General features: G+C 32.2%; 1 protein-coding gene across 1 annotated transcript in view; it reads left to right on the top strand.

Moving 5' to 3' along the window:
• The window catches only part of LOC118205188 (U2 snRNP-associated SURP motif-containing protein), a 134,258-nt gene that overhangs the window by 41,471 nt on the left and 80,537 nt on the right, over positions 1-12,250 (top strand). The window contains exons 8-10 of the mRNA XM_035377485.2: positions 2,815-2,903; positions 6,291-6,456; positions 7,477-7,682. Of these exons, the coding sequence (XP_035233376.1) occupies positions 2,815-2,903; positions 6,291-6,456; positions 7,477-7,682 (461 nt within the window). The remainder of the gene's footprint in view (positions 1-2,814; positions 2,904-6,290; positions 6,457-7,476; positions 7,683-12,250) is intronic.

Genomic DNA, 12,250 nt, shown 5'->3' with positions numbered 1-12,250 from the left:
GAGAATGCAGTGAATAAAATTTTTTTTTCATTTCTTATATGAAGTATGCTGCTGTATACACACAGAGAAATTAGTCATCTCTGATATACATGGTGTTTATGAATGAATGGTGTAGTTTTAAAAATTAATAATAAATTTGTAGGGGCAAATCTTACTGCAGAAACAGTGGCAACTGTCTAATTTTTTGATGAATTAATCATAGTCCTTCAATATGTGCACCCTTGGTCACACAGCACACATCTGCGCAGTACTGGGTGTAGCTGTAGCACATCCGCAATGACAGTGCAGTGCTTGCTTTAGCCAATCACAAACTTTCTCAGGGAACACAGGCATTCGCAGTACATAAATTCCACCTTTGACAAATACCCAAGGAAGAAATTGAATGGTGTTAAATCCATCGAAAGAGGTGCTAGCAGAGAAGGTTGTTGTCTGCTGTTGGAGCACATCCTATCCAGCACTGGCAAAAAACACAATTAAGAAGCTTTCGTACATTCCTGTGAAAGTGGGGTGGAGCACTGCCCAGTTGCAAAATAACTGGTGTTCAACTAGGCTAACAACCACGTTTCTAACCTGTGTAGGAATGAGTCACTGATCACAGTTTCTTCTTCAAAGAAAAATGGGCCATGTTTTTTTCTCATGGGACATTGCACAGAAAATGTGCACGAAACTCACGTTGCATTGAAACCGCAGATCTGGACACCTCAAAATGTAGCACACAGGAAGCCTTTTCCTGTTGCGGCACCATCTTGGAAATTGACTCAGCAGCTGCACAGTAGACATGACAAGCGAAGACGGGGTAGCATATGAGAAACTTGGACAGTTGCCAAAACTTACAGTGTAGGTTTTACCATGGGTAAGATAATACATTGATTTATTATTAATTTTTAAAACTGCACTGTTCATTTATAACACCCTGTATTATCCTCATTTCATTGTTGATTTTTTAAATGTGCAATACATATGTAGTTGAATTTTCATAATCCAGAAATGCTTGTGATCAGTGCTCATTTAAGTAAGCAAGCAAAATTTCAGTTTTTAGAAAACTGAGCACATAATTTTTTTCTTATGCAGGTATGCAGAGAATTTTTTTAAATAAAAACATGCTATAACATATTTCTATTAAAGAGTTTTTTTTAACATTTTCTTGGTATATCCTATATATCCTCTCTCTTTTTTCCTTCCTTTCTCTTGACAGTAAATACAGATTGTGAATCTTTGCATATTTTTTGGTTTTAGATAAATCAGCACAGATTATTGTACTGGTTAATCAGAAAAATTAAAGGATTACTTTAATGATTAATCAGTGTACATTAAAGTATTGCTGTCTTTTATTTTGAATTTTATGTCGTTAACATGTGGAAAGTATTTATCCACAACTTTTCAGGTGCTGAGTTCCAGCTTAAACACGCCTTATAGCTGATATGTTTATACTGTGCATCATGAACAAACTTGTTCACATAAATCGCAGATAAATTTGTAAAAATTGCACTTGCATTAGACAAGAAAATGTGGTAGCAAGATTCTGAAGAATATGAGAAATTTTCTTTGAATAAATCCAAAACTTCAATTCTAGTAGTTTTCATATACTTCTAGTAATGTTATTAACTCTTTAGCACCTACATAGAATATAATAGTAAAATTAGCATTGGTTTATGTACTTATTCTTTCATTTTGGCAGTAAATGTTACTGAAAAAAAATATTTTCACTGATGGATATATATATATATGCACAGACGCACACATTTGCTTAAAGTATTTCGATGCATTTTTATATGAGAGTTTTTTTATTTTCTGAAAAACATTGTATGTCATTTGTATTCAAATTCTGCTTAAATAATTGTTAAGGTATGGTTTGGTTAGTTGTTTATGTAGAAACAAACCAAATTTAGTACAAAAAACAGAAAGGAGAAAATGTAAACAAAGATCCAGAAAATTTGTGGTATGTAGAAATCTTGATTCTAAAGATGCATTTTAGGGGTTTTACAATGGGATACTTCTTAGAAATTAGAAGTTGGTTACTTTTTAGAGACTTTGTCAGGGTACATTTCAGAACTTTTATGTATAATGCTGAACCACTTTTGCATGTGAGGCAAAAGTAGCCCCCCCCCCTTTAAAAAAAAAAAAAAAAAAAAAGGTCCTCTCTGTAAGATTTATTTTTGTAAAGGTATCAACCATTTGTAATGAAATGTAAAAGCAATATAGTAATATAGTTGGTACAAACATGAGCTGTTAAATATGAAACTGTGGTTTGACACGGTTTGGTTTCACAACCAGAACATTATTTTGATACTTAAATTATATTCATCTTGCTATTGATTTGCATTCTGGAAATGTTTCAGTCTGCAATAGTCAAGGCATATAGTTAATTTTTAATATTTTAATGGAATCAGAGGGATACATTATTAGGGATTTTCTGTAACATTTGTGATTTAATCATTAAAAATTTGAAAATTTTGTTTTCCTTTTTTTTTGCAAGGAAAAGATTCATGAGAAAATAGCTCATTCAAATTAAATTTTTGGAATGTGTGAATTTTTCATGTATGTAATTAAACTAATTTTATGTGTGACTTGCTGTTCCAAACATTAATTCTTGTTCTATGCTATATACATTATTACATGTTGTAGCTTTACCACTTTTTGTTAAAATTTCCAATTTTCATGTGCATTTGATAAAAATATATACCAAATAATGCTAATGCAACCTAACTCATATAGATAGTGTGTCATATGTTTTAGATTATGTAAATGAATATTCATGAATTATTCTGCATTGAGAATAAAAGAAGTTGTTAAATCCACTGTGTACTGTTTCAGCTGATGACTATAGATATCCTTCTTATGGGTCTTATGATACAGGTGATCCAAGTACTACAAATCTGTACCTAGGAAATCTGAATCCAAAAGTGAGTGTTTTTAAAAATATTAATCTAAACTAAAATAAAATTTCAGTTGTAATTAAAAGAAAAAAACAATAAAAATTATACTTCATGTTTTTCAGCAATGGTTTAAATCGGGAATTCCCACCTGGGTTATTATTGAGCCACTGGTGGTTGATGAAACTTTAAAGGGGCAGTTATGATCAGGCAGTCAATAGCTGAATAGGCACCATCAGTTTTTTGGCACAATCAAAATTCCATTGATAAAAATAAAAACATTAAAAAATTTTTTTTTTTTTTTTTAAAGTATAATAGTAATATAAAAATCTGAAAGCTTTCAGACTTTATGTTATTCCCAAAGAGGTGTTTTCCCCATTTACACATACACATATGTTTTGAGAGCACTTGAGTAACACCCCCTTTGGGCTAAAAATATATAAAAACCAAATATAGAAATTCAAAACCAAATAGAATTTTCAATATATAGTCTTGCACACTGGAGGAAAAAAAGTGTTTTATTTTGTACAGTGTTGCCCCTGCTCACTTTGAAATCATTGAGTTTTTTAATGAAAAATTTGTTAGTTCTACAAAATATGAAATAAATAATGAAACAAATTCAAATTCAAAAGTTGGGCTTTCAGGTGGCCATGTTCAGGTGGAGGACTACATTATTGAAAATTGAATGGCTTTAGGTACCATAGTTTTTTCACAGTGTGAGAAGCATACACATTCATGCAGATTCTTTATTATTTAATTTCTTTAAATACAATACAAGGCGACAATATTTGGTGGCAACAATTTGAAAAGTGATTCATTTCGATAAATGCTGTTTCGAGACCAATAGCCTTTCTAGGCTAATAAAATAGTAAAATCGATAATTGTCTATTGATATAAAGCTATATCAATTAGTAAGGAAGAAATCATATAAAGTGAATATAAGGGGGAAATGCAGTAAGTTATTAAAGTAAAAGTTTGAAAATCAAGTCATTCAAGAGAAATATCCCAGTATAACAGTTGTTACCCAACCAAATCAACAACTTTTCCCTCTTCTTACATAGGGGAAGCTGGTCTATAATTTGCTATAGGAACAAAAAAAAAAAAAAAAAAAAAAAAAAAAAAAAAAAAAAATGTTGACCTGTTTTTGAACCTGCAGCCACCAAGTTTCTGGGCTGAAGGCTTTGAAAAACTACCAATAATGTTTACAGAAAATCATAGATTTAGGTGGTGATTACTGCCTGCACTAAAAGTGCTGCTTTCAGGTTCCCTTCACCCCCCCCCAATTTTTAAAAACGTTTTTTGATAGAAAATTTTCATTATGACCAGATAGTTGTAAATGCATTTTCAAGAATGTGCATCTGGATCTGTGCTTGAATATGAAAGAATTAAAGGTGTGTTCCCTTTGACCATTTTTGACAAACAAACCCTATCACCAGATTGTGAGATCCAGTGGCAGTATTGAATAAGGGTGATGCCACATTTTACTCAGAAGGTCCTCACTTTAGTTTATTTAAATCCAATTAATCCTTAATCTTAGTTTTTTGCACTGTTATCTAATCAGTAAAGCGATTTTTGCATTTTTCGATTCACTGTCCCATTTCAAATGAAAGCTAGTAAAAATAAATATGTCACTAATGGGGTCTTGTTGCTGTAGTTAAGGTAGAAGTAAATTTGCGACTCCCTGCAAACACTGAGGATTTCTGCTGTCTTCTTAATTTTTAGATCCATATTGCACATTAATAACTCAGTAAAACATTCTTTCAGTTACTTAAACCAGCTGCTATTTCACTTGTAAATATTAATGTGTGTTCTGATAATGTTCTGCAATGCAGTTCACTTTCATCTGTATTATAAATTTTGTGTGGCCTTGTATTTATCAGCAGCTCAAGCATAACATCTTTTATCTATCTGTCAGTTGCAGGATGATTTGCTTCTTCATTCACACCATACTGTTTCTGACAAACAGTGTTGAATTTCTCTTTCTTCAACTCGTACATCAATTGATGCAGTCATACATCAATACATCTTCAGTCATACATCAATTGATATAAAATTATCTCCTACCAATTAGCAAATTAGTGAAAAAAGTTCTAGCTATCTTTATATAGCTTGAAATCATGCTAGAAAATGAATTTCAGAGTGCCTCTTGATTTTCTCTCTTTTTTGCACTTCCTTGAGACATTTGCATTTTTATTAATTCTTCATTAATTAAAATTTTGTGTTTAGGTAAATTGAGCAGTACTGTTTTGGAAACTCCCAGTTTAAATTTAGTTTGCTGAAATGCTTCTTCCAGTAAGAATGCCTATAACAGAGATATCAAAATTTATGTTTTTGGCCAGCAGAAAGATTGCCCTTTGTCTGTTTTGTCAATCTGTCACTTCACATTTACAAGCATGACCAATACTTTGCATGCTTCTCCTTCTGTTTGCAGTGACCATTTCTATTCAAAGACTTAATTTATGGCAATGCTTAGGAGCATTTCTTGAAATTTTTTAATCACTTTCTGTAAACATAATTTCCTATGTCAAAGAGATTTTGAATGTCAAAACCAAGATGGGATACAGAAGTTCACTTCCACCTCCTATCAGCTGGTATTCAAGAATTAACCCTTGCTCTTTTACAGTATCTTTAGAGGATTGTTTTATATTAAACTTAAGATAAGAAAATTCTGCCAGTTAAGAAGTTCTGTATAGACAAAGAATTCAGTACAGGGGGAGAAAAATATTGGTCAAACTCATTTTATTGAAGTACTACATACCTGAATGATAAAGCCATAGTCCTCAATAAATTAAATGTTAAATGAATGAACTACGAAAAGCTTTGATAGGTACAAGTAGGATATTCTGGCATTGAAGAATCAGTCTTTTACCAGTCTGCATTTAATTAACTGTGATTTTCGTTCTGCTTAGTATTTTTGTTTTTTTTTTGTAATTAATTATTATTATTATTATTATTATTATTATTATTTATTTTTTTTTTTGTGCCAGCAAATTGAATGAAATAAACGACTGAGTGTAATAAGTGGTGGGTACTGTACTTAAAAAGCATAGCAAAGATCTTATGATTGTGACATAATGTGTATCCACTATTTTGCACTAACCTAAATTATATATAATATTTTAAAAATTACAAAATATCTTGCAACTGTATTTGTTTGTTGAAGATAGTTAAGTGAGATTATGATAAGATAGGAACACTGTAAAATGTCCAAAGAAAAATGTACAAAAGTAAATTTAGTACTCCCAACATAAGTTAGTATGAAACGTAAGTGTGAAATATTTTTGTCTGTTGATTATTCTGGCTGTGCTTTGGCAATGGTATTATACCAGATTTAGATACTATTTCATATTTTTTTGGCTGATATTTATGTTTCCTGAAATACTGAAAGCAGATTCCTGTATTAAATATTTATTTTAGATGACAGAGCAACAGTTATGTGAAGTATTTGGTCGTTTTGGCCCTCTTGCGAGTGTGAAAATCATGTGGCCACGTTCTGATGAGGAACGTGCAAGGGGTCGGAATTGTGGGTTTGTGGCTTTTATGAATAGAAAAGATGGAGAGAGAGCTATGAAAAACCTGAATGGTAATCCTTGTTATTTTAAACTTTTTTTCTAATATACATATGCACACACATTATTTGATTTTTTTCTAAATTCTGAGGAATACTAAACAGAAAATGTATTAATTAGTAAGTAGTAATTATTTGAATTATTGATGTGATATTTAATGATTAATTATAATTAAAATACTTTTTATGTTGTCATTTTAATTTTGAATGCTTATTTTTTAAAGAAAAAAATTCAAAGTCCCTTCTCCAGAGATTAAATAGAAAATTATTCAAAATTTTCCCTCCAGGAAATGCTTATTTTTTAAAGAAAATTTTTTGCATATTTTTATTCTTTGTTTCCTGATGCCAACTAACATTTTTATTCTGCAATTAAATCTTCCTTTAGGTATTCCTATGTGTTATCATTTATCGTTTATCTCCCCGACAGTTATTGCTTAAGATGTACAAAATAATTTGAAGACTGACTTACAATGATTTAGGGAGATTAATATATATGTAATTTTTTTTTATAATTGATATTGTAGTATGATAACAATTGCAGGTTCCAGGCATGTTGCAAAATTATGTAATTTTAATCAGGTTATGCAGCTTTCAGAAGTTTTACTTTTTACTTAAATAGATCCTTTCAATATATACACATACTTTGTTTCTGTTAGGATAATCTATCTTACATTTAAGAATTTTCTTAAGCATGTCTTAAAAATTCAAGTAAATTGCTTAAAATTCCATATTAACTGGCTCAAGCGTTTTATTATTAAATTACCTTTTATATGTGTGTGTGTTGAAATTTTGCTTAATACTCAGCATTTTTTAAATCAGAAAATGTATGAGATTTTAATTTCTAATCATACTTTTTATTGATGTCAAACATTTATTCACTGCTCATTTTTCACTCTGCAACTTAGATATGTTATTCTTCATTTTTTCATTAAAAATATTTTGTATTTGTTTACTGTTTTGCGTTGAAATGACTTTATCAATATAGTGTGATTCAGTTGCTAATTTCTTTTGAAACATGTTCTTTCTGTTTTTAAGGAAAGGATATAATGAGTTTCGAGATGAAACTTGGCTGGGGTAAGGCTGTTCCTATCCCTCCTCATCCCATTTATATCCCCCCAGCTATGGTGGAGCTCACCCTCCCACCTCCACCATCTGGTCTACCATTTAATGCTCAGTTGGACAAGAAAGACAGACATAAGTTGTGGCCTGGGGAACCTGAAACTCGGGAATCCTTTGAGAAGGTAATTATGAGTTATATTTTACTTTTACTGTTGCTGTAGAGTATTAGCTTGCAAGAGTAAGGCATAATATTTAAGAGGTAATGTTTTACTTTTTTTTTTAATTTTAAAGAAATGCTTGTTTTGAAAATTGTAAATAATGCACATATGGACCACACAGTAATTGAACTACAGAACTTTGATTTTAATATAATAAATCAGGCTTTTTTCCTTATCTAGATGTAAATACCAATATAATATGTATGATGTAAATACCAATATATATATAAATTAAAATTTATTGTGGATTTTAACTGTCAGAGTTACTAACGCTAATGTGATGTAGAATGTGTAATCGAAAATGCTTAATGTGACCTTTATTTTCATGACTTGTGGTCATAGATATGTACTTCCAATTACAGAAATGTTTTAAATCAGGAAAATATTCATGTTATGTTCTTTAAATGTTAAGTCAATTTTGTAAAAAATTAAGAAATCAAATTTAATTAAAAATCAAAACTTGTGAAGGGGTAATTTTAGATAGGCTCATAGAAGAGTCCTGTATAGTGTAATAAGTATTTATTAACAGGTTTAAGTTACACACGGACATTGCATTTAACTTTAAGAAAAATTACAACGCAAGAGTCTCGTACAACCTATCAAGTGGGACACTTGGCTTTAACTAAAGTACTTCTCTGGCTACTCACCAGAGGGCAGCCTTGTTGTCACAGTTAGTCCAACAGTGTTAAAGGATTGGTTACAAACTCCCCCTCTGGCTCCGCCGACGTCCCGGCAAGGAGACAGAACTGCAGGATTTGGGAGCTTTTGTAACATTCTCTCTAATCTCAGTTGTTTTTTTTTTTGGGGGGGGCAGGGCTTCCTGGGCAAGGGGACCTCTCTTTGAAGCACCGTCCGGAACCACAAGTTCTTGCTTATTTCGGGAATGCAAAGTAACTTTTGGCGGCCTACCTTCCTTTCTTCATCAGCGGAAGAATGAGAGAAGTGGACGAGTCTTTGAAAGGTGTTAGTGCAGACGTATGGTACATTCCTAATTGTTCTGATGGTTTATGAAGGCTTGAAATGACATAGGAAGTAGGTGATTTCTATGTCATTACCAAGTATGGACCGTCATGCTTTGGTATGAACTTTGAAGTTTCTTTGTTTTTTGCATTGCTAATGGGATGTAAATTGACCCATACTTTATCACCTGATGACCGGTTGGAAAATAGTTGAATATTGACTCAATAATTCATTTAATTGTGATATTTGATGAGCTGATAGATGTTGTTCTTCACATTCTCTTAACACATTAAAGGCGGGGGATCTTGACGAAAGTATGCTAGGTAACATGGCGACTGCCCCACCTCGTTTTTCGTCCTAGAGCGGGTGATATTTTGTGTAATCATAAAAAATTTAGACTTAAAAAAGTTTATTTAAACTCTTAAAATTAATTAAAGAAATATTAAAAAAGAACTAAACAATAATTACAAAAAATATTTTAAAGTACATATTTATGAGAAGAATCTAGTATTTTTTATGAGTGTGATAATGTTGATAATACTCGCCACGGTGAAGAGGTGCATTGCAAAACTCACATTTGAAGCAAATCTACTTTCTTTTTTTATGTGCCGCACAAACTGCGCAGTTTCGTTGGGCATATAGCTTTTTGCCTATATTTTCTATCCGAATTAATTTGTGCTATTTGATGTCTAGCGAAAGACGTCCAGGTGGATCAATTTTATATCGTGGAGTCCGTGGTGCCGAGTTCGATGTATCAGGTTGTGGCTCTTCAATGTCCATCAAATCGTCCGCATATATATCTTTGTTTTCACGTGAAATCATATTGAAGGATTTCAAAATTTGCTGTAAGCAGAATTTGAACAACCGAACAGCTTCAAACCACAAAAGATACTAAATACAAATGTAAAGTGGCGCATGGATTGCACAATGTGGTTGCAAACCGTACTAATATGACTCCCGCCTTTAAGCTGCAGTCGAGATAAATCGTATTACTACGACTCCCGCTTTTAAGCTACAGTCGAGATAAATCGTAATACTATGACTCCCGCCTTTAAACTACAGTCGAGATAAATCGTAGTACTATGACTCCCGCCTTTAAGCTACCGTCAAGATAAATCGTAGTACTATGACTGCCGCCTTTAAGCTACAATCAAGATAAATCACAGTACTACAACTTCCCCTTTAAGCTACAGTAGAGATAAATCTAGTACTACGACTCCCGCCTTTAAGCTACAGTCAAGATAAATCGTAGTACTACGACTCTCACCTTTAAGCTACAGTCGAGATAAATCATACTACTACGACTCCCACCTTTAAGCTACAGTCGAGATAAATCGTAGTACTACGACTCCCACCTTTAAGCTACAATCAAGATAAATCACGGTACTACGACTCCCGGCTTTAAGCTACAGGCGCGATAAATCGTAGTACTACGACTCCCGCCTTTAATGTGTTAACAGTACAGTGTCAACTTCTGACGTAAATTCGGTTCGATCATTGGGTTTAGAATTCTAAAAGTGTCCTGTAACCCTTTGCTGAGGGAAGCGCAACTAAAGTTATGCAGAATGATCTTCCTTCAATGTGAATCTCTACCTGGATCGTGTGGACCTCTGCGTCCCTTTGAATACCGTCGGCAAGAGTGACCTTCATAATAGTTTTCTTAAATTCTAATCCTTGTTCTTTCAAGACTTTATATAATGTTTCTCCTGCTATAGTGTGAGTAGCGCCAGTATCAGCACAGACAATTCCCATAAATCCGTTGATTTTTAGTCGTTGCTGAGTTTTTAACAAGTTGAGGGTTATTTTTATAATTTTTAGGACCGCTACGTTGAGACGGCTTTAGAGTGTTATTACTGATGTTTCTACTCCTGATGTTATTAGCTTCTTCATATAAATCTAATTTATCAGCCATTTGAAGCGGATCAGTCCACTCGGACCAATGATCCACAGAATGTTTTCTATACTCAGAAGGGAAATCAGTCTTTTGATTTGGTCTGATATCATCAAGTCCTTTAACTTCTCAAAAGTATTGACTTTTAATTCGCCAATCCAGCCATCTAAGAAATTTCTCAAATTCAAGTAAAAATCTCGCCGTGTACTATCAGGACTTTCGCGACGTTGCGATAATAACTGTCGAAACTTTTCAGCACTCAATTTAAAACACTTTATGAGAATTTGTTTAATGTTGTCATAATCTTGTGCATCACCAGCGGATTCCTTTGCAGTTAGTTTTGCAATGTCATTAGGTAACAAACCTAAGAGATACACTACCCATTTCCCTTGAGATATGTTCAAAATTGTTAGTTGCCTTTCAAATAAAGTGAGAAAAAGGTTCATGTCATCACTTTTTGGATTAAAGTGAGGAATTAAAGTTTGTAATTGTAACTTAGGGATATCTGTGTCAGTGAGTTTCAAAGCAGGTATGGAATCATGATTAGCACCTGAACTAGCTACTTGTATTTTCAATTTCTCAAGCTCATGCTTGCGTTCTTCTGTCTCTTTCCTTTTGTTATATTCGCGTTCCTCACGCTGTTTTCTTTCGTTATGTTCGTGTTCCTCTATTTCTTTATGTTCCGCAATAATGCTAAAAAATAGATCTTTAGTGAACTCTTCATTATATCCCTTACTCATTAAAATGGCATCCTTAATATCAACTATTATCATTTGTTCTGTAACATTCACACCAAGTTCTTTTGCTAGAACACACATATCTTGTTTACGTCCTGTAGCAAAAAATGACATGGTGACGTGTTTCACTTAAAATAAATTCTTTGATGAAAAACAATTTATTATGGCACTAACTAGAAAATTGTAATGAGGTCACCTTACTCAGAAAAGATTTGTAGTCATTTTACTATAGAATAGCACTAAAGTTAGTTGTATGAAAAGTAACACAGTGTCAAAATAATGTATAAAAAAGACTCTCTTCCTTAAAAGAAAACATTTTACAAGGCTTAGAAATAGCACAGTTTAAATAACATTGATAAAAAAATCCTTTTCCATTAATTATTGCTATTCTCAAAGAACAAAATAAAACATTCATGGATAGCAATACACTTATGAAACTAAAAGAATTATGCACATCTGAAACATGTATCAATCAGTATAAAAAAAAATAACATTTTGCCAGAAAGAATCTTATGCTGCTTTAAATCATCAAATATAAAAAATTTTCCGCAATGTAACCTGAAATGCAAGGGAAAAAATATCAATAAATAAAACGTTATTTAGGCATTAGGGTAATAAACATGTCATTGAGCCACTGGTTCGCCAAGTTAAACTCAAATCGAAATTATGTTTATAAGATTGAATACATTCAGCATATTATAATAACAATTTTTAATACAGAATTTTACCCTTAAAATGCCTCGCTTTGAATATATTATAACTTTTTATGTTTTACCACATTTACCATTTCGAAACACAACTGAATATTATGATTATGCAGTTCTCAAGCACTCATTATATGTAAACAAAATGAAAGAATTTCTTAATCACTTCAAGATAATACAATATTCATAAAAGATATACATATATACTTTAAGAACACAGTAAAGTATTTTTACGTTTTT

This window comes from Stegodyphus dumicola, chromosome 1, assembly GCF_044657685.1.
Source record: "Stegodyphus dumicola isolate Sdum_Otavi_A_Nest chromosome 1, ASM4465768v1".
In the NCBI taxonomy this organism is placed as follows: Eukaryota; Metazoa; Arthropoda; class Arachnida; order Araneae; family Eresidae; genus Stegodyphus; species Stegodyphus dumicola.
The sequence above is the reverse complement of the archived record's forward strand: the minus strand, read 5'-3'. Positions and strand labels throughout refer to the sequence as shown.